General features: G+C 40.2%; 1 protein-coding gene across 1 annotated transcript in view; it reads right to left on the bottom strand.

The window, feature by feature from the left end:
* Window positions 1–2,880: 2,880 nt before the first annotated feature.
* Window positions 2,881–20,577, bottom strand: part of EVC (EvC ciliary complex subunit 1) — a 97,219-nt gene continuing 79,522 nt past the window's right edge. The window contains exons 13-20 of the mRNA XM_065405510.1: window positions 17,839–17,948; window positions 16,097–16,307; window positions 11,862–12,068; window positions 10,945–11,089; window positions 8,023–8,134; window positions 5,280–5,406; window positions 4,578–4,671; window positions 2,881–2,957 (exon numbers count right to left, since the gene is read on the bottom strand). Coding sequence (XP_065261582.1) covers window positions 2,881–2,957; window positions 4,578–4,671; window positions 5,280–5,406; window positions 8,023–8,134; window positions 10,945–11,089; window positions 11,862–12,068; window positions 16,097–16,307; window positions 17,839–17,948 — 1,083 coding nt within the window. The remainder of the gene's footprint in view (window positions 2,958–4,577; window positions 4,672–5,279; window positions 5,407–8,022; window positions 8,135–10,944; window positions 11,090–11,861; window positions 12,069–16,096; window positions 16,308–17,838; window positions 17,949–20,577) is intronic.

Here is a 20,577-nt window from a genome sequence, read left to right as displayed (position 1 = left end):
ATATGTGTGGGGCCCACCTCTTGTCCTGATCTCCAATTTTGCAGCCAAAATAAAGGTGATAGACTTTCTTAACCATAGTGGTTATACTGCGCTTTTGTGATGCAAAAGTCACTTCACCACAAACATAGCAGAAGTTATCTGCACTGTTCACACAAGTACGAGGCATCTCTGCTCACTTTGGCTAAACAGAAATGTGTCCCTTTGCAAAATCAAACACTGACAAATAACAGAGCACGACACTGTATGATTTCTAGAGCTGATATAGGGCAATTTGTTCAGCAGAGTGATGTAAGCTTCGTTATGATTGCATCATCCAGGACTTCTAGGAATAACATGATGCAATTCATATCATGTATGACGCAATACCAGCTTCAGATTGCATCATTCATTGTTTTGCCTAAAAAGCAAGTACTGTCCAAACCCAGTCATAGATTTATTCATAGATCCAGTCAAAGATGTATTTTAGTCATTTCTGGTTTAAATTGAGATCCCTTCCCTTTATAACTCACTTATCCTCTACCATTCCCAAGTCAAGGGTCGTATATACTGACCCAATAGCATATCTTGAAAACTAGAGCCAATCAACAATTTTAAGCATCATTTTCGTTCTCAGTGACCCAGAATTAGTAAAGTTTGACTACATTTATTTCAGAAGCATTTTGGCTGTAGAGCAGTGTTATTGCTCAAACAGAGCCCTCTCTAGTAACAGTGTCAGTTGCTTCAGTTTCTATGGGAACAAGTCACTTTGTCACGGGTTTCCCCTAAATTTAAGTTTTCATCTAGCATCTCATATTCAAACACTTGTCAGGTTTTCAATTGTCTCCATCTGATTTTCATAGGTCCTGAGTATCTGACTTCAGCTGGAGTCGTGAATGTGCACTGCTTCTGCATTCTCTTTTGAAAATGTTTGCCTGGTTTTTCAGAAGAATTCAATGGGAACTGCAGTGGACAGTACTTTTGCAATGAGGGCCTTGCTGTGTTTCCTCCTCATTTTTAATGCTGTCTCTTGTTAACTAATACTGCTTATTATCAGTCAGTACTTACAAATGATTTTTGTTTACTTTGTAGTTTGACCTTTCAGATCTACCGTCTATTCTCTCCAGGCTTCATTTCCCATCCCTACCCTGACAGAAAGAGGCCCTCTCTTGTACCACTGCCCAACATGATAGGCTTGAATTTGCTTGAGGCCACACTCAGCTCTTTATTCAACCTAAAGGCACAGATTTCTAAAAGAGACCCATCGCCATGCAAAGTTTTTGTGCCAATCTGGAACTCTAATTCCTGGATCCTGCCTTGCCAAGGGGTCAGAATATTCTCCCTCCCTCCCACCCCCTGCTCTAAAAAGGTCTCCTTTTGGAGGTGTTGTCCCCCACCCCCTTTTTTTTTCTTGATTTCAGCGAGCTAGGGACTTTCTGCAAATCCAGCTACTTTTCACAAAAAGGAAACCTTTCTCAGAGTTCTAGCTGGTGGACAGAGCTGGCTTCCTGTTCTTTTGTACAGAACCAAGTGGGAATGTTTCATTATCAGCTTAAGGACGATGGCTAAATGCTGTATCTCCATGTGTTGGAGTTTTGTTTATACTGCTTCACAATTGTGGAATAAGGCTTCCTAGTTTTTAATGAGGTTCTTATTTGTTCTCCAATGATCCTGCTCAGTAAATATTTACAGTAGTTTAGTTTGTCCAGAAAAATGCTTTGGGACTCAACATTCAGAGAACTGTTTTCACTACATGTTGCACCTCTTCTTCTGCATCTTTGAATTCTTCCCTTGATCAATTTCAGTTTCATGCTGCCTCTGCAATTTGTTTCTGATTAAAAACACAAAAAACAAACCCAACAAAATAAAATTTTAGACCAAAATTCTCCATGGCTCTGATTCCATTTTAATAACAGAAGGGAGTTTGTTACATTGTAATATTAGGCTTTCACTTTCTAGTTGCAACTGACTTATTAAAAGCCTGCCAAAACATAGAAGATAAATATACATTGATCTGCCCTGTGCTCTTCCCCATGCTACCAATGTCTTCTGTTTGCTGAAGGAATGTGGTGTGTGAGAAAGCATAGTAATCATGCTATCAGGGACAAGAGCCATCTTCTGAAAGCAATCCCAGCCCATGGTCACTCAGGGGATAAATACTCTTCCTAAAGGCTCCATATGGTTCTTGAGAAGCAACTATTTGTAATGCCTGTCAGAATGATCTGTTCAATGCATCAAACCCCAGCCATCAGTGAACCAGTTTGACCTGTCCCCCCAGTAATCATCTGGCATGTTTTAGGTTTGAGCCTCTTTCTCCATGTCTAGTTAGCACCCTAGGAGATGTTTCGAATAGTGATTATGTTGATAGCAAAAGCTGTCAGCTCTGCTCCTCCAGAAGCCAACAACCAGCACCTGCTTTTGTCCAGGAAACTGAGGCAGTGGCTATTTAGATACTAGTGGCCAGATTTTGTCTATTGTAAATCATTGTAGTTCCACTGACTTCAATAGGCCTAGGCTGAATTACACCAGCTGTGACTCTATCCTCATGTGTAAGAAACAGTGAAAGACACCTTAGAAATACCAAGCTTGGACAGAAACATACAATTTCTTATTGCTATCTAAAATTAAAGTGAAAATTAAAAACAAACAGACTAGAGAGCCAAATTTAGAAACTCTTCCTGCATTTAAAAAGGGTGATGGGGAGAGTGAGTATGTTCACGCTTTAACACGAATATTGGTAAGAAGAGGAAAGAATATAGATACTATATTTTTTCTATCAGATCAATGTACTTCCTTGAGAAACAGATTTTTTATCAAGTTATTATAAACATGCTTTTCAGTAGGCATCCATTTTAGCTCCAGTTATACCTGACTGATCCAGAAGTCTCTTCCTGGGGCATATGGTCATTTTTCATTGAAGTCACCAGAATCCTCTTTTCCCCAGGAATGGGAGTTCTTCCTTTTTGTTTTTTGGCTTTTTCCTGAAAAGGCATGGAAACGTAGTTTAAAATCACTATGGTAACTTCTTTTGATTATGATTTACCATGCAGTAGGCATGTCTTTCTTTTCACACTTGCCAAAGGCTGACATGTTTTAGAATGTGGCATAATGTCTTAAAGCACAATTAGGTAGTTTCTAAGCAGATAAGTGTATTAGCAAACGAATGGAGACTGCTTTGAGCTACAACCAAAAGAATAAAGGCAGTTGTTTTGTAATTTTAAGGAAATATGTAGACAAACTTTTGATGTTAATGGTCCATATTTTTTGTGTGGTCTCAACCTTGCATTCATAGTTAAGGCACCCACAGGGACAAGCAATTGTTAGGGGGGGATGATAGCATGGGGATGAGGTAGGGTGGGTTCAAAAGTGCCTAAATGAGTTAATTAGGAATATTAGTGCCATTGACTCTCAATTGAACTTGTGGTCCTAACTGAAACCTGACCCTAAATATTTCACTACAGCAACTGATTAGTGGAATCAACTAGGTCAGGGATTTTCAACCTGGAGGTTGCACACTCATTTAACTGCACCTGCAGATTTGGCTCCACAATTGATGGTGGGCACAAAACTAGATGTCATTTTAACAAATTTGTCCATGTCAGTTGAAACAATTAAGGCTGCAGTTAATTCCTGTAAGTATGCATAGCCCCTATGATTGTACTTATTCATAGGAGTTTACTTTTTTAGGCTGTTGGTGGGGAATGAAGGAGGATTATTCCTTCCTCCCCATCCAGGGAGAGAAATCTGGGTGATTCAGTTCCAATAAGGCCTGTTTGATTGCAAATAACTTTAATCTGTGAATGGAGTCCTTCTTTATGGTCAGGTGTTTCTGAAGAGGAACCTGAAGATGTCTAAGTAATTCTGGGTTGAAGAATTAAGCTAGCCAAGGCCTTAACCTGCTGGATATAGCTCTGGTAAGACGCACACAAATGTGTAAAATGATAGGGTAACTTTCATGACAGAAGCTCTACTTAGCAGAGTTTCTCTCTTTTCCTTGATGTATGTTCAGATCTGAATCTTCTTATTTGGTGCCTACATCTATCTTTTACCAGCTATAACCCAGCAGGAAAGCCCACCACTCTCAGCTAGGAGTGGCAGATAACTCTTGGAACCATTTCCCACTCAGGGGGAGGCTTTCAAAGGTACCAATGGCAGTTATGTCCTCAATTCCCATTGACTTTCAGTGCGAGATGGGTGCCTCACTACCATTTGTGCCTTTCAGAATATCCTTCCCAGTGTGGTCAGACAGGAGTATAGCCAGCGAACTAATGTCTTGGGTTTGAAAGAGCTTAGGAGGGCCCTCTGTTAGAAAAATAGTTCAACCCATTTAAACAGAGGTCCACCAGAGCATTTATTTTTTAAATACCTTTCTCTCTATTTCCCCTCTGAGTATACTGATCTGGGGATGGTAAATGGGTAAAAGTGCTGGCATGTAAATCTGAGGCCCCATATCAGCCTGGATTGGAATCTTAATTGGCTAAACATATTGCCTGTTTTCAGAGCCAATTTTATAAGAAAAGTAGGGGTGTGTATAATTTGCAAACCCCTTACCATGCATGAAGCTTTAAAAAAAACAGGCAAGCAAGCATCTCAATACTAACCTGATTGTACACTCCTATTTAAAGGCTGCTTGCGCACTGTGAGGGGAAGTCGGGCCAATGCAGCTAGCTCAGTGATGAAATCCTGTTCTGCTTGCTGAACACAAAGGAAGACATATTATGATACTTTATAAAAGAGAAGAATGCTAACAAAGTTCAAACAGTTTGATTCCAGGCTATCCTAATCTACTCATGGAGAGGATAGGTGGGTCTAGAAGTGTGAAGAGCAAGGCAGTCACCAGGGTCACATCTGTAAACCAAAGTATGTACTAGTAGTAGTAATAAGAACGCTATGTCCTCTGCTTTTGCTCAGCAAAGAGAAGGTGATGCACAAACGACAGAAATGTTCTCTCATTGATAGGGTGGGCATGCTCACAACTGGTTCTAGAGGAAACTTGAGGTGAGAAAAATGCACATTAAAATAAAAACCACTCACCAAATGTTCTTCTCTGTGCTAAAGGAATACCCTTTAGGAGGATGGGACGTAACACATTATTTGGTCTGTTCTTGAAAAGGCTTTTGCAAATGTATAGAGCCTGGTTCACAGTCCACTAAAGTCAATGGGGCGTTTTTCTGTTGACTTCAACGGGCTTTGGAAAAAGCCCCCGGAGCCTCTCAGAAGTTTTGCCACTGACTTCAATGGCAGCAGGAGCAGGAGCAGGTCCTCAGCTAGCTATACCTGCAACTTATTTTACCTTGATTTACCTTTAGCTGATTTTCAAGCTGTGTTTCTAGATGATGCAATACCAATATCTTCTGTTTTAGGGAGTCCAGACGAAACTGCTGCTGCACATCAAACTGAGCCAAGAATTTTTGTTGTTGTAACAACATCCTGGTAAAGGAAAGCAGGCTAGTTCAAGAGGGTTTAGTGAGTTTAACCTAAAGAATAAATCAATTTTTGTGCTATTTAGAAGGTTTCTTACAGAGTGAGAAACTCTGACTATTAAAATCACCCCTTAGAGCCATAAAAAAACCATTAGTTTTGCCAAAGCAATTAATTTTAACAGCTTCCATAGTCACTAAATGGAATATTTTTTTTCTTTTTTTTTCTTTTTCTTTTTTGGTATCTCTCCAAACTGCAGGGGCTTTGGATAGTCTTTTGGTAAGAGTCAGGCCCTCTTTTGTAATGTTCTACGGTTAGAGGCTGACCTAAAAAGTGATGTTCTATTCTGCATGGTATTTTCAAATCAGCTCTTTTGTCTTTCCCTGTATCATCCGTGTGCCAAGAGGACTTACTTGTGGAAGCACAGCTAAAGGAGAAAAGAATTAGGAATTTCCCTCTTGGTATTACACAGCTTAGTTGAGACTGAGCCAAACAGTGCTTGTATTAGCAAATGTATTCTTTGCGTGTCTTGGTTTGCTGGCCAAAGATTAATATCAGTACAGTAGAACCGGAATTTCTGTAACTCGGCTGAATCTGAAATGCTTCTTTCCTCCAATCAGTTATTATATTAGCGCTATTAGTCACCCATGAGATTCCTGAGAACTATTAGTGCCTTTGATCTCCTAGAGCAGTATTTCTCAACCTGGGGGTTGCGGGACAAGTTTAGGTGGGGCTCGGGTGGCTTTTGTCCCAGCCCCCATGTGGCAGGGCTTGGGCCACGTCAGCCCCCTATCTTTTCAAGCCTTAGTAAAGGAAGAGGGGTCATGATTGTTTTTCTAAGTCCAAAGGGGGTCGCCGGCACAAAAAGGTTGAGAGAAACACTGTCCTAGAGCATTCTCAAATACATCTATACACCACCAACTGATCGAGGCCCATTTTAATGTTGAATGCTTATGGAATGTTGGCTTTTTCTAATTGCTCTTTGAGCATGGAATGAAACAACTGAATTGAGGCCCTAAACCAACCACCAGTGAAATCAATGGGAGTCTTTCCATTTGTATGAATAGGAGCTTTCCCACTGATTTCCTTAGAACCAGGATTTGGCCTTAGAAGAAATCACAATGACAAGTGTGGAGCAAGTGTTGATGATTGATTAATTTTTAAGATATTACTTTGGATTAACAAAAAACTACATTCTCCATCACTATGTACTTCTGCTTGTACTAAGGTTGACTTCATTGTATTTTATATGAAATATATGATGAAGAAAGTAATAAAGTAAGCAACAGCTACACTTTGTGAAATGAGGTGAATTGTTTCATGTCTAAAACCAGTGACGAAGGCCAGGGACGGCTCTAGCTTTTTTGCCGCCCCAAGCACGGCAGGCAGGCTGCCTTTGGCGGCTTGCCTGCGGGAGGTCCCTGGGTCCCACGGATTTGGCGGCATGCCTGTGGGAGGTCCGCCGGTCCCGTGGCGTACCCACCGCCGAATCCGCGGGACCGGTGGACCTCCTGCAGGCATCCCGCCGAAGGCTGCCTGACTGCCGCTCTCGCAGGGACCAGCAGGGTGTCCCCCGGGGCTTGCCGCCCCAGGCACGCGCTTGGAGTGCTGGTGCCTGGAGCCGCCGCTGGGGAGAGTGCTGGACAGTGAGATCTTTCCTACAACCCTTAGTTGCATGGATTCCTTTCTAAAGAGTAATATTACAAATGAAGATGAAGAGCAGGGACTTGAGCAATGATTTCCTGTGAGTTAGAGGTAGCAGAATATCTGTACAAATGCTTAACCTGGCTGATATGTCAAAATGAAACCATCTGTGTCACTCCTCATGCTAAGTCAGGTCTTTTTGAAGATAGTACAGAAAAGAAAAGATTACAAAAGCAAATATCTCACAAACTTCATGACTTAGGGCCCAGTCCTGCAAACACATGCAAAATGGAACCTTTTACTCTAGTAAACAGTACATCCGTTAGTAAGTGCTTTTGGGATCAGGATCTTAGTTGTGTAAAATCATACGTAGCAAATTATTGATTTTGATTGAATAAGAATCCATTAACTACACTAATACTCTAAGGCCTGGATCCATTTGGAGGATCTAGCCCTAAATATAATACAGTATCTTTGAAAGCACAGGATGCTAATTGTATTCTTCTTTGCATTTTAAATAAGGTTATTCATGATCCCTTAATTTTATCTTAATTACAGTATACATTTACTCAAAAGTGAACAAGAGTACTTTCAGTGTTTTAACCAGATTAGACAGAATATGATGTATCTGAAAGCAGCAGTCTCAATGTCATATTTACTTCAAAGAACTTTTAAAAGTTAGTACATGGCTTGAATTTTTTTTTTTTAAAACTGTTCTGATAGCAAGTGCCTTATGTGTTACTTTATGTACTGTGATTAATGAACATCAAAATGTTGAATAGTGACAGAGCAATTCTCTGAGCTCAGATACATATAAATTGAGACTACACTTTCCTTTTTCTTTAAAGGCAAAACACAAACAAATGTCAAGTTTTTGTGGTCTGTTATTTTAAGTTATTTAATCACAGCTCAGTTCACAAAACTGAAACAACTCACAAGATTTAAATATCAAGAATAAGTAATATTCCTGCCTGCTCTCACCTTTGATGGACTGCAGATGACGTGTTCAGGGTGCCTTGATTCATTTTTTCTTTCAATGTTTGTTCATTTTCTTCTTGTTTTTTTCTGAGTCTGTTATTTTCAGTCCTTTCTGCTAAAATAACATTTCTGTAAAATCTTCTGCTCAAAATAACATATCCTGTGATATTTTTACTTTGAGTTGTGACAATATATTAAGAAAATTAAATTATCAGCACAATTCAATATAATCCCAGTCTTTCCAAAATTAGTGCTGTTTTAGTGTGTAAAGTACATCTTACATACACCTGCTGTGTATACTTATGCTACTGTAATTTGTTCTATAATCAGTTGAAAAATTGGCCAGTCTTTTTGTAATTCACTTTTCCAGAAAGGCTCGGATGCAGGTGGTAATTTTCAGGCCATTATTATTTTTATCCACTTTTTCCAGCAGACTGAGTGATGTACAGGAAATTCAAGTGACAGGTCATAGAACTCAGCCCAGCTTACAGTCTAGACTTCTGCTAGCCACAAGTCCTTCATGCTAACAACTAGGTTGTGAAGTTTTCAAGGCATACCCATTTTGATTTCTTTTTGAGGGTGTGACGAAGAAAGCAAGAACAAGCTCGGCTAAACTCAAGGGCCTAATCCATTCTGGGTTTAACTACACTGAAGTCAATGAAATTTGCACAAGGAATGGATGTAGTCCCAGGTTTCTAAACCTGTTTAGTTTTATTAATCCAGGGGTCGGCAACCTTTCAGAAGTGGTGTGCCAAATCTTCATTTATTCACTCTAATTTAAGGTTTTGTGTGCCAGTAATATATTTTAACGTTTTTAGAAGGTCTCTTTCTCTAAGTCTATAATATATAACTAAACTATTGTTGTATGTAAAGTAAATAAGGTTTTTAAAATGTTTAAGAAGCTTCATTTAAAATTAAATTAAAATGCAGAGCCCCCCGGTCCGGTGGCCAGGACCCGGACAGTGTGAGTGCCACTGAAAATCAGCTTGCGTGCCGCCTTTGGTGCACATGCCATAGGTTGCCTACCCCTGTATTAATCTTATGCTTTAATGAAGAGTACAGGCACCACTTGTGCTAACCACTGCAGCAGGCTCCTTGTTTTCCTAAGTACAGGGGAGCACGTGATACAAGCCCAATCCTCTCCTGAACATAGTGTGGCAGACTTCCAAGTGGACGAGATGGCAGCTGTTTCCAGCAGTACGTCAGGAACAGCTGGACCTGTAGTAGACAGTAAGATAAGGAGAAAGCAAAACAAGAGAGAGGGAGCAAGAAGCAGCTGTCACGGGGCTAAGAGTGGCTAAAGTAATATGCAAGGTTGGTAGATTAGCTCAACCCGAGCATTGTATCAAAGGGCAGCATCTGAAGAAAATGCACCAATTTGAAGTTTCTCAGACAGGTTATGGTTAATGGCTAGTGGCAAGAGTTACAAGATAGATGTAAGTGCTAGACAATTCTGTCTCTTAACATAATAAAAACAAGAATCACAAAAGAGAAATAGTGGTTCATAGCTATTAAAAACCTAAGATGAATAGCAGTAAAGGCACATGGGTCTTCAATATTCTTTCACTCTAGTAATTCATGATTGCTTTTTGTTTGATTTGTGATTCTTCACTGGGTGTGTCTTGGGCCACATAGGTCTAGATCATATTATCGAGGGTCTAATAAACTCCTGTTTTTATTACCAACATAAATAAATTTCTGCTCTATCATGCCAGTAGGTTTATAGTCAAGTAATGCAATGACAGTATTTTCCCCCTAAGTGTGGCTCTTCAATCAAAGAGCAAAACTGCATTCTTAACAGCTGCTTATAAATTTAAATCCCATACAGCTTGTAAGTAGTAATACTGATGTGTTGAACCATTAATATTATCCAAACAGACAACAAAATGTTCTAAATGAGCAACTGCCATAACTCACTCCATATTTTGTCACTCAGTCATGAGTGATATTCAAGGCCCTTCTTAAGCAAAGCATTTAGTCATATGCTTAAATCCAACTCTAGTTAAGAAAATATTTTTGCACATGCTTAACTGTAGCCAGTTGCTTAGGCCCATCAAAGACACTGGGATTTAAGCAGGTTTTTAAGTTCAGAGCTAACTAAGAATGCACTGCTGAATCAGGGCCAAAGCCTTCAAGACAGACCCTGAATGACACATACAGGGACCCTTTACTGCATGGCTCCCATTCAACAATGCAGCCTCTAAAATGCATTGGAGTTCCTACCCCTTGTATCACATGCTTCAGCATAGAAAACTGAATGGGAGGTGGTGGTCATTGTCTGGTACAGCCAAGGTCTTAGTCTGATGAACTGGTAACATTTTGGAAACCAAAGCCTATAATTATTATACTTCCAGCACATTGTATTGTTTTTGAAGGTGCAATCAGATCTACAAATTCAATTTACTTTATGAAGTACTGTTACATTCTGTTATGTTTAAAGATCTTTATACATGGTGACAGAGTGCTAACAGCAGCACCCTGACCACTGACGGTGCTGCAGGCTGGGGAAGGCTGCAGGCCCAGCTGAGGGCAATTATATACTTTCTGGTAGGGGATTGTGAGCACCTGGGTGGCAATCACTGGGTTAACAAGATAATTGGGGGGGGGGGGGTGCGCGGCGGGGGAGGAGAATATAAAGAGAGGAAACAGGAAGCAAAGGTGGCTGACAAGGAAGCTTGGGTGGACTGCTGGGAAGTCTGTCCTTGCTACAAACCTATGTTGCATAGTTTATCTTTTGCTAAGTGTGCTCTCTTACATAACTAAACAGCCTGGTATACATTTGTGACTGCAGAACCACCTGAACCGGCCAGGCAGTGAAGTTCACTAGGTAGCGAAGGAGGGGCCCTGTCACATATGCACACATACATTAATGGCATTTGTCAAAAGTAAAGTTTAACACCACATAATTGCTGCTATTCTTCATACCCTGAAAGGATTTCAGCTGTTGAAGTTTTCTGTTTTCATGCCCGTCCATGATTTTTTCTATTTGCTGGTAGTAGCATTGCACCAGTCTATTGACACCATTGCTGGTCACATATACACTCTCTACAGCTGCTTCTATCAGTCTCTCCTGCAATACACAGTACAAGTAGCTATTAATTTATTAAGGGAAGAACTAAAATGTCTGTCTGCTTAAGAAGCAAACTAGAAGACATGCAGAAATCTTCTAAGGGTGAGCGTGCATGTGTGCAAGTGCATGTCTGTGAATTTAGTACTTGTGAAATGTGCCAGACTGATGATCTGGAAAATAGGGTACTCTGTTTATCCACAGAACAGTACAACACCAATAGTGACAGTGCAAGCTTCCCTACTAATATGCTTCAATCCTCATCTGGAGGGGTTCAGTCTCCATGACCCATTCCGTCCTAGACTGCCAATGAACTACAATGCACACACAGCTCTTCCATTTTTCATTGTACAGTAAATTAAGCAGCATCTCTTCTTATCGCTGTCAATCTTGCTATATACTGTAATATGGGTTAACCAATTTTTGTCTTGACTTGGCAATAATTCTGTTTGTTAATTCATAGTATTTATTAACCTTCAACTCCTTGTAAATGGGTAGTGGTCCCAAAATGCTCCTAACCATACTAATTCTCTCTGTCTTGGAGAGAGCTCTCAACTCTCTTATACTTTTGAGTTGGGCCTAATACCTGGTCTGGCTGCCAGGATGAGTCAGAAGAAGAGCTCTGTATCTCTATACAGCATTTGTAAGATCATATAACAGGTTGTAGTTCTTCCGCTTGTGATGCTTCCTTATGCTGGATAATAAATTACTATAGTGTCCCTCCATTTTATCAGAAAGTATTTCCTAAAAAGGCTGTTAGGGACTGATCAAATACCTTGAAGTCCTCTCCATCCTCAGAGCTTTGCTTAGCAGCTTCTTGCCGGGCATGCTGGAGCAAGGCCTGCCCAATCACTTGTTCCATGTGCTGCTGCACAAGCTGAAGAGCTTCTTGGATTTCTGCAACTAACTGCTGATGAAATTCCAAACGTGTTTGTTGAGTTTCCTCCTCCAGCTTCTCCTCTTCTTCCAGAATGTGAGATTCCTAGTAATCAGATAAAAGCTATAAGAGAGCTAACATTCCACTACATATCTTTATGGCCAAATAACTGGGCGTTAGACCCTTGATTCTTTAGGAGACAAAGACATCCTTGGGATAAGTCCGTTGATCTTAATAGCTATACTGAAGTTGTGTGACCCTATTGTATGTGTGGTTTTTAAAGGAAATTCCTTTCACTCCTGCAACAAGGCTGTCTTTGACTACATCTATATGTACCTATTTCTGGCTCCCTCCAGAGATAGGTGAGTGGTTGTGTATTTAGAATGTTCATCATGTGTACTACTAGGGGGTAGTGTGCTGCTGAAGGTGTCCTCTTTCAGATAAGATTTGAAATTGAGCTATTGACCACTTCTGGTAGCTAAGCTTTCAACAGCTAGTGTGTTAACCTCAGTGACCTGGCTTTATTCCAATCTGTGTAACTTCAATTGCTTACCACTGTTTCAATTGTTTTGTATTTTTCTTTCCATTTTGTCCTAAACTGTTGTTCAGTTTGGCTAGGCACGGTTAAATGGATGATGTGTTTCACCCCAGAGGCAGCTGCATTTTGAATGAAGCAATTCTTATATGGAAAGTGGAAAAACTACTTTGAGATCCTTTGAAGTTCAAGGCACTAAGTAAGAACTATGCTCAGGCACTCAGATAAGATAGTGATGAGGGCAGTATATTGTAAGGTCTTAGAAGATAATACTAATGCAAAACACCTGTTTTCTCTAGCAGGAGGAGAGAGGGGGGGAATGAGGCACATTTTAAACATATATTCAGTAAAAGCCAGAGAGAATAAGTAAGGTAAAAAGACTTTGTAGACAGGAACATATTCCAGGCACTGCAATTATTTCTATATCCCTTGACTCTGTCTGCTATAAATGCTGCTATTTACTTAATTGATACCTATTAGTGATGGCAGAAGCTGGTCAGGTGCTGCTTGCACACAGCAAACTAGGGATTTGTTGAATCCCAAGAAGTCCCTCCAAATGGGAAGAACTGAAAAGACCACATTTCTGAAGCAAATTCTCTGTGCTACCCACCTGTGAGCGTACAGAAAGCTAACACATAAATAACATGGCATAGCTTACTGCTGAGGGACCTTGGGCAAGTCTCGTCACTTCTGTGCCTCAGTTTTTCCATCTGTAAAATGGGGATAATGATACTGACTATAGCTGGTTGAAAAAATTTCAGCAAGACTTTTCTATTGAAAACTGTTGTTTTGCCAAAACTGAAATGTTTTGTGCAAATGTGATGGTTTCAATGAAAATTTCATCAGGAAGTTTCTCAGCTCCAGGCTGGAATCCCTGAAGGTAGGGAGAGAGAGAGAAACCAACCCACTCTGAATTGGCAGAACAGGGAGCTGAACCTGGTCTCCTACATCCAACATTAATGCTCTAACTACTAGGCTACTGGCTGGGGAGGTGTGTGGTGGGGAGGGGTTGGTCTCTGTCTCATGTTTTTTTTGTGAAAAATTCCAGAAGCTCTAATTTTTGTTCTGCAGTGGAACAAAAATAAATTTTGAAACCTTGAAATTTTTTGCAAAATGGAATTGTTTACCAGCCAGTCCTAATACTGATCTCTTCTGTAAAGTGCTTGAAGATCTGCTGATGAAAAGTGCTAAATAAGTGCAAGGTACTGTTGTTATAGCAGACAGCTTCCAGGAGAAATAATTCAGTGTTTAAAAACAATATGTCATGTAGGGCTCAGGTTATTCAGATGAGTCCCATGATTACAGCAGATTTCAAATCCTTCGGATTGAGTCTTTATGTTGTGACACATCAAGTCAAAATGTCACACTAATATGAAAAAACTACGAGGAGTCCTTGTGGCACCTCAGAGACTAAAATTTTTGGGGGCATAAGCTTTTGTGGGCTAAAACCCACTTCATCCGTGGGTTTTAGCCCACGAAAGCTTATGCCCAAATAAATTTTAGTCAGTCTAAGGTGCCACAAGGACTCCTCGTAGTTTTTGCTGATACAAACTAACCCGGACACTGCTCTGAAACCTGACACTAATGTAAGTAAGGGAGCAGGATGGGATAAAACAGGAACAAGATTGAAGAGAGTGTTCATGAAAACTGCATTTCAAATAAATATTATTTAGAATGAAATGTGGGACACGCTTTTCTTTCTCTTTTTATTTTGAGGTTAAGCTTCCCACAAAATAAAATTAATCTGGCAGCTGCGCCAAGTAACTACATTCCTCACGGAAAGTAAGAAATGAGAGTAGCACTATAACTACCCACAGGTATTTTGCAAGGTGAGGGTGCCCATGTTAATGCTGGACTGTTTTGACACATCTTTATTTGTAATTCAGGCAGATGTTTCTGATTCTTTTTTTTTGTTAAGCTAACAGGAATTTTATTTATCAGTTTTTCTTTTCTTTTTTTTTACAAGGCACAAATGTCATCTCATCATAGTTGAACTTTGGGTTTGTGTTGCTGTTTTTACCTGAATGACATTTACATTTTTATACTAAATTAGAAGATTCATTGCCCCCATTATGCTGTCTGGCAGCACATCTAAAATGGCATATGCTCAAATTTAAATGAGTTTTAAAAAATACTGTAAAAGTAAACAATTTACAGACTCTCAGTCAGACAATTTAAGTTATCCCCTCCCATCCTTGCTCATGTAAGGGCTCTGGATTCTGGTTTTGGAGGATCCCATTTAACATTATTGGATTTTGTCTTTTTTTTGCTAGTCAGCTCCTTCCCCTTTCTCCTGTGGCAGGGGGAATCATAAGGTGCTGTTCTTGGCACCTCTTTAGAGGGCCAGTTTGTGGCTGGCCTCTGCAGAGCAGTACAAGAGGGGAAGGATGAAAAAACACTCCTTATGCCCTGCATCTGATCTATCCAGATCTATCTTGCTGAGGAACATAGTCTCTGCTGCAGATCAGTGTCCATGTGGGTATCAAGTGGGAGGTAGGTTAAATGGAAGGAATGTGGTAAAAATGTGTTTGTTTTTTCATCTTTAATCTAAGGCATTATTTATAATACCCAAGACTCTTCCATTCAGTAGGGAATACTTTGATGGACAAAGCCATACCAAATGGGTATCCTAATTATACTGGGATCTAGTTGCAGACAGAGTTGCCGACCCTCCTACTTAAGGCCCGGAATGAAAGATAAGAGTCAAACAATAGGCAGGCAATTGAAGAAAGACCAGGGTTGAGTTGCACAGAAGCTACTCATCTGCTACAGGTGAAGTTAGCATCTGAAGGCACTCTCCACAGGTCATACAGCTACATTGTTTTTCATAGGAAATTCAACCTTATATATCCAGCAGTGTTGGCTGGGTTGGGGACTAACCTGAGTGCCTGATGGGAGTGTTGATATTTGAAATCTATAATAAGTATACATAAGAACATAACTGAACTGAAGATTAACCTTCCAGAAAGGTCATGCAGATACAAACTATACTTCTTTCCTGGAAGCAGACACTCAAGATGAATATATTTAACTCCCATCAACTCTAGTTGATCTATTTTATGTATTTCTAGAGGATGTTGCTGAGTTAGGGAAGGAAAAAGAGAAGATGGCCAGCCTCTCGAGTGGATGTGAACGACCAACACAGAACTTATTTTTGGGGCTGTTGAGAGACATAAGAACCCTTTACCCCAACGAAGAGCCTTTACAGTGCATGATTGCTCGCTGCTCTGGTGGGAATTTCTCTCATCTTGTTGCATGGGCTTGTTTCCTTTACATGCTAGCACTGTATGTTTCAACTGTTGCTTTCATATCAAATAAAAAACAAAAATCTTTGTTATTCTTGCTAAAGTAGCCTTACAGTTAAAGGAGGAGTGATGTCCTTTGTATACCTAAGGCTGCAGGAAACCATAATTTTCTATTGAAACGATGATACTTGTGCTAAGGCACTTTACATGTCAATGATGGGTAAATTTTTGAATAGAGGTTATTTCTTTTCCTTGTCATTCTTTAATTTTTTGGGACTCCTAAGACTGCTTTCAATGCCAGACATTATACAAGGCAAGAACTCTGGCGAAAATGGTCAGGAAACTATAAATACCATTGCGTTCTGTAGTTGCCACTGGTGTTCATCTTGACAGTGTGAGGAACTCTTTTGCAGAGTATGTTGTTCTCTTAGCTCCTGAAGCAAGCTTTTCTTCTGGGACATTTTCATGTGAGTCAGAGTAGCCATAGCAACGTTTCGGACAGCTAACCTTCTGAGAACTGAACACAGCAAGAGCCTGTGTTTCCGAAATATGTATTTAGCAGACCTGTGAAAGGGATCATGGCTTTTTAATCTCCATTTATCAACCAAACTACTTTATTTTGCATATTTATGTTCAACAATGATGGTCGTGACTCATAGATGAAAGAGTTGCAACAAATACAATGCAGGGTCTGTCATACAAATGATATTCCCAAAATGCTTTACAGAGTTATACAGTACAGGTGTCACTATGACAATTTTCCAATTTTGTAGTGACAAAGTAAAAAGAAAAAAATAAAAGGAGAGGAGGCAAAGAAATTAAGAAGCCTATATAATGGAGTAAAAGATCTCTTCATTTGAAATGAGATGGAAAGTGCATGTAGCCGGATATACGGGAAGGTTATTCCAAATTTCAGGAGCTGCAGCGCACTCTTTTGCCACCAGCAGTGATGGTACTGTGTGGTGGGACAGAGAGGAGACAAGTGCTAGTCGAGTGGAGGGGAGCGAGGAAGTTCATGGTGCATTTTAAGAAATAGAGGGCAATTTTGAGCCACCCCCTGACATGGATGGGGAGCTAAGGGAATTGTCTGAGGATGTGGGGCAAGGTAGGCATGCAGCTACAGTGTGTGTTGTGTGTGTTAGAAGGGTGGCATCAGCTTTCTGAACATAATGGAGATTCAGGACATGGAAGTCATGGAGAAGAATTGAATAGTCAGAGGAAATAAAGGAATACTAAGGACTTATGCAAAAGGTGGTGTCAAGACTGTGGTATACAGTGGCATATTGCAGAGACAGTGATAGGTAGATCTGCATGCATACTCTAGGAGAAAGATTTCAGAGTAGCAGACAATGTCAAAGTCATGGTCCAATGAAGACACTTGGTGACTTAATGAAAAAAGCCAGACAGAAGACATGGAGTTGTGTTGATTGAGAAAGCTACTCCTGCCCAAAGGAACTGTATCTGTCTGAGACATTTAGCTGAAATAGAGGAGATGGAAGTTGTAGTTTTCTTCATTAAGACAGGAAGAGAGAGTGGGCAGGAAGAAGTAAGTGGTATCAACAGGTATGTACAGTTGTGTATCGGATTAAAAGCAGAAAGGATTAAAGGTCAAGAGAGAAGACCAGTGAACTGAGCACTTCATCTTGTGGGAGGCTATGGTTGGTGTATAGCAGGGACCCTGGCCTGCTACAAAGTGAGACAGAGAAATCAAGTTCCTAGGTAGCAGGCAAATTTATGAGTGCAAAGTTAGGGGTGATTCAGAAAAAAGACTAAATGTACTGAGAACAAACCCTTTGACAAACCATAGATTGTCCTACCAGGAAGAAAGATCCACGTGTAACCCATCATGATCACTAGTAAGCATTAATATGACACAGTGAGGCTGTCTGCTTTTCCTTATCATAGGATTTTTGCAGTTTTAGCTAGTGGAAAAATTAGTGCTCATTCAATTAAAAACCTATGGTAATTCTCTCTCTGTATGAATAATTGAAGAGTCTCTCTTCATCACTCCCCACCCAAGCCTGGATTATCCTAGAATTTTTCATTACACCTGCAGTTTTACAGCATTGCTTAAAAGTGATAAGACCATACTCACTCCTCACTGAGGCCACCTAATCGGCTTAAAACACCTTGGATAATCTTCTCATGTTTCTCAGACAGGTGTTTTTGCATCACAGCAGACAGAGCATACTCCTTGGTCCATAGCTAAGAGAAGAGGGGGGAAACCCCACAATGTTAAGATTTCCTCATTTTAATCACTTTTAAATGATGCAATACTATGAATTAGGTTTTTATTCTGTAATGTGTTTATGAACAATGTTACAGACCCTCATTTCCATGCTCTCAAATACAGAATCCACACTGCAGTATTTACAGATGCCCCTGCCATCAAGCTATGCTGTTCAGGAGTATTTTTTCCAATACATACGGGCCTGATGCAAAGCTCATTGAAGACACTGGGAGTCTTTGCACAGACTTCAGTAGGCCTTGGCAGGGCTGAGAGGTGCTTCCCATTGATTTGACTTTGTGGTCTCTTCATTTGTCTGGCAAGAGGGAAACCAAACAAACGGGCACAATAATATTTTAATGAGTGATGTCTGTGAACTTTAAAGGTTTGTGTGTGTGTTTTTTTTTTTTTTTTTTTTAAACACTGAATAAAATCATACCCGAAGACCCTTTCTGAAGGGCAGTGTGTTTTTTACTTTCCCTGAACAAGGTGAAAATGTTGTCATCTTGCATCAGATGCCATATTCCATACAGAGAGCCAAGGTGGGGGAGGTAATATATTTTATTGGACCATATCTTTTATTACCTCCCCCACCTTATCTCTCTAATATCCTGAGACCGACAGGCTATAACAATACTGCATATTCCATACAGTTCACAAGGTAAGGGAGATTGGGGTCTGGACTTACAGATTCCATTTACGACTTTACCACTCAGCCACTGTGCAGCTTTGGACAAGGAGTTTAATCTGCTGGTGTCTCAATTTACCCATTTGTGAAATAAAATTTCAATTAACTCTCCTCCCCTGGCTCTCTCAACGCAGCTTGTTTGATCAATATATCTGTCTTTTAGACTGTAAACATTTTGGGGCAGGGACTGTCCTTAACTTCATTTTGTGCTGTGCTAACAATACTACCAGCACTAAACCTATAACGATATGGGCACGTATGCCCTAAGCTCTTCTATTACTGAAGGCTGAAGCATTATATTTTTAGGCTGCACTGGAGCCAAATGACTGTTGGGTGAAATTCAAGGTACTAGTTAGGCTGAGAGAGAGACTTAAAGTTAATTTAGAGTTTTACATATGTCATCTCAAGAACTGCCTCCCATCCACTTTGTGATCTGTGCTCATCCAGAACATTTTCTGCTGGAGTAAGTGGACAACGCACCACTTAAGTTGAGAGAGCTGAGCCCATTAACTCCAGCAGAGAATTGGACCCTACCACAAGGTGAGATGCTTGCAGGTGCTGATGGTAAAGCTTGATACTGGGTCTTCCTATCTGATATTCACTCCTTGTGGACATTACTGAGCCCACCTAGCTTTTGGAAGGGTACCTATTTGGCAAGATGCACCTATTTGGCCAGGACATCTAAAAGGATGAAATCCTGGATTCGTAGCTGACTGGTAAAGCTGCAAGCAGGAGCAGCTGCAGGTGTCAAATTAAGCTTTATAAAGCCCTTGGATACCACAGGGATGGGTTCCATCTAAATGCCTGTAATAATAAAATAATTGTACCAATATCTCTCTTTGGGCCATTCTGTTCATGGATAGGGTGGTGACACACAGACCTACCTGAGGTTCACTACTCTGTATCAGCAGCTTGTGTCAGGACTGACATACTCACTACACGTAACACACTGTTGTCATAATCTGTAGCTAAATGGTGCCATGTAAGATACCACTGGAAAACTAACAACTCCCTGATCATTAATATTCTTCCATGATGTAAGTACAGGGTACGTACAAAGAGTTACAAGTATGTGCTAGAATTATGTTCTTGAAATGTGTTTGGCAAGCAGTGCATAAGCCCAGTCTGTCTTAGACAAAGAAAATGTGTATTCTATTGTCCTCAGGCACAGATAATGAAGGCACATTTACATAAAACGGAAACTAAGCCATCAACCTTGCATGTGTGGGAGACTGCCTTGGGGTGGGAGTGGGGCTAAAAACTTCAAATACATAACTAAATCAACTGATTGTATACAATATTACTGTATTGTAAAAGTGGATCAAGTAAGGTCTTTTCTGGAAGCTAATGACACACTGGTGATCAATATCATTGTGAAATATATGTATTAATACTATATGAGGAAATGTGGATAATTAATGATATTAAGCTTTAAAGTCTGTGCCCAAACACAGAGAGAGACAGGTTTTCTCTCAGCTGCCTTCCCTCTTGTCTATCTACATGTCTCCAATGAAATTAACCAAACTGTGACCCAAAACATGGAGGATGGGAAGTCTACAGGAAGGGAAGAACAGCACAAGGTCATCCCGAGCGTCTGGACAAAACCGTGAGGTTGTTTGGGAAGTTTTAAGGAAAGAGAATAAGCCATCCTGGCATCCATCACTGAACAAGGGGCCAGAGCTCTTGCAAGCTGGGAAAGATGGGATCTTTAACCAATGGGGTTGAAGTGTTCTGGAACAAAAGATTCATAAGAAATCAACCTTGAACCAAGACAGTAACTTACTGAGTTAAATCTTAGCCATTAGAAAGCGCATTTTTACTTTTTGTTTGTTTGTAACCCTCTCTAACTTTATTTCTTTTACTTTGCATCACATAACCTATGTTCTTTTGATAATCAACTTGGTTTACTTTTAGGCTAA

This window comes from Emys orbicularis, chromosome 5, assembly GCF_028017835.1.
Source record: "Emys orbicularis isolate rEmyOrb1 chromosome 5, rEmyOrb1.hap1, whole genome shotgun sequence".
NCBI classification, from domain to species: domain Eukaryota; kingdom Metazoa; phylum Chordata; order Testudines; family Emydidae; genus Emys; species Emys orbicularis.
The sequence above is the reverse complement of the archived record's forward strand: the minus strand, read 5'-3'. Positions and strand labels throughout refer to the sequence as shown.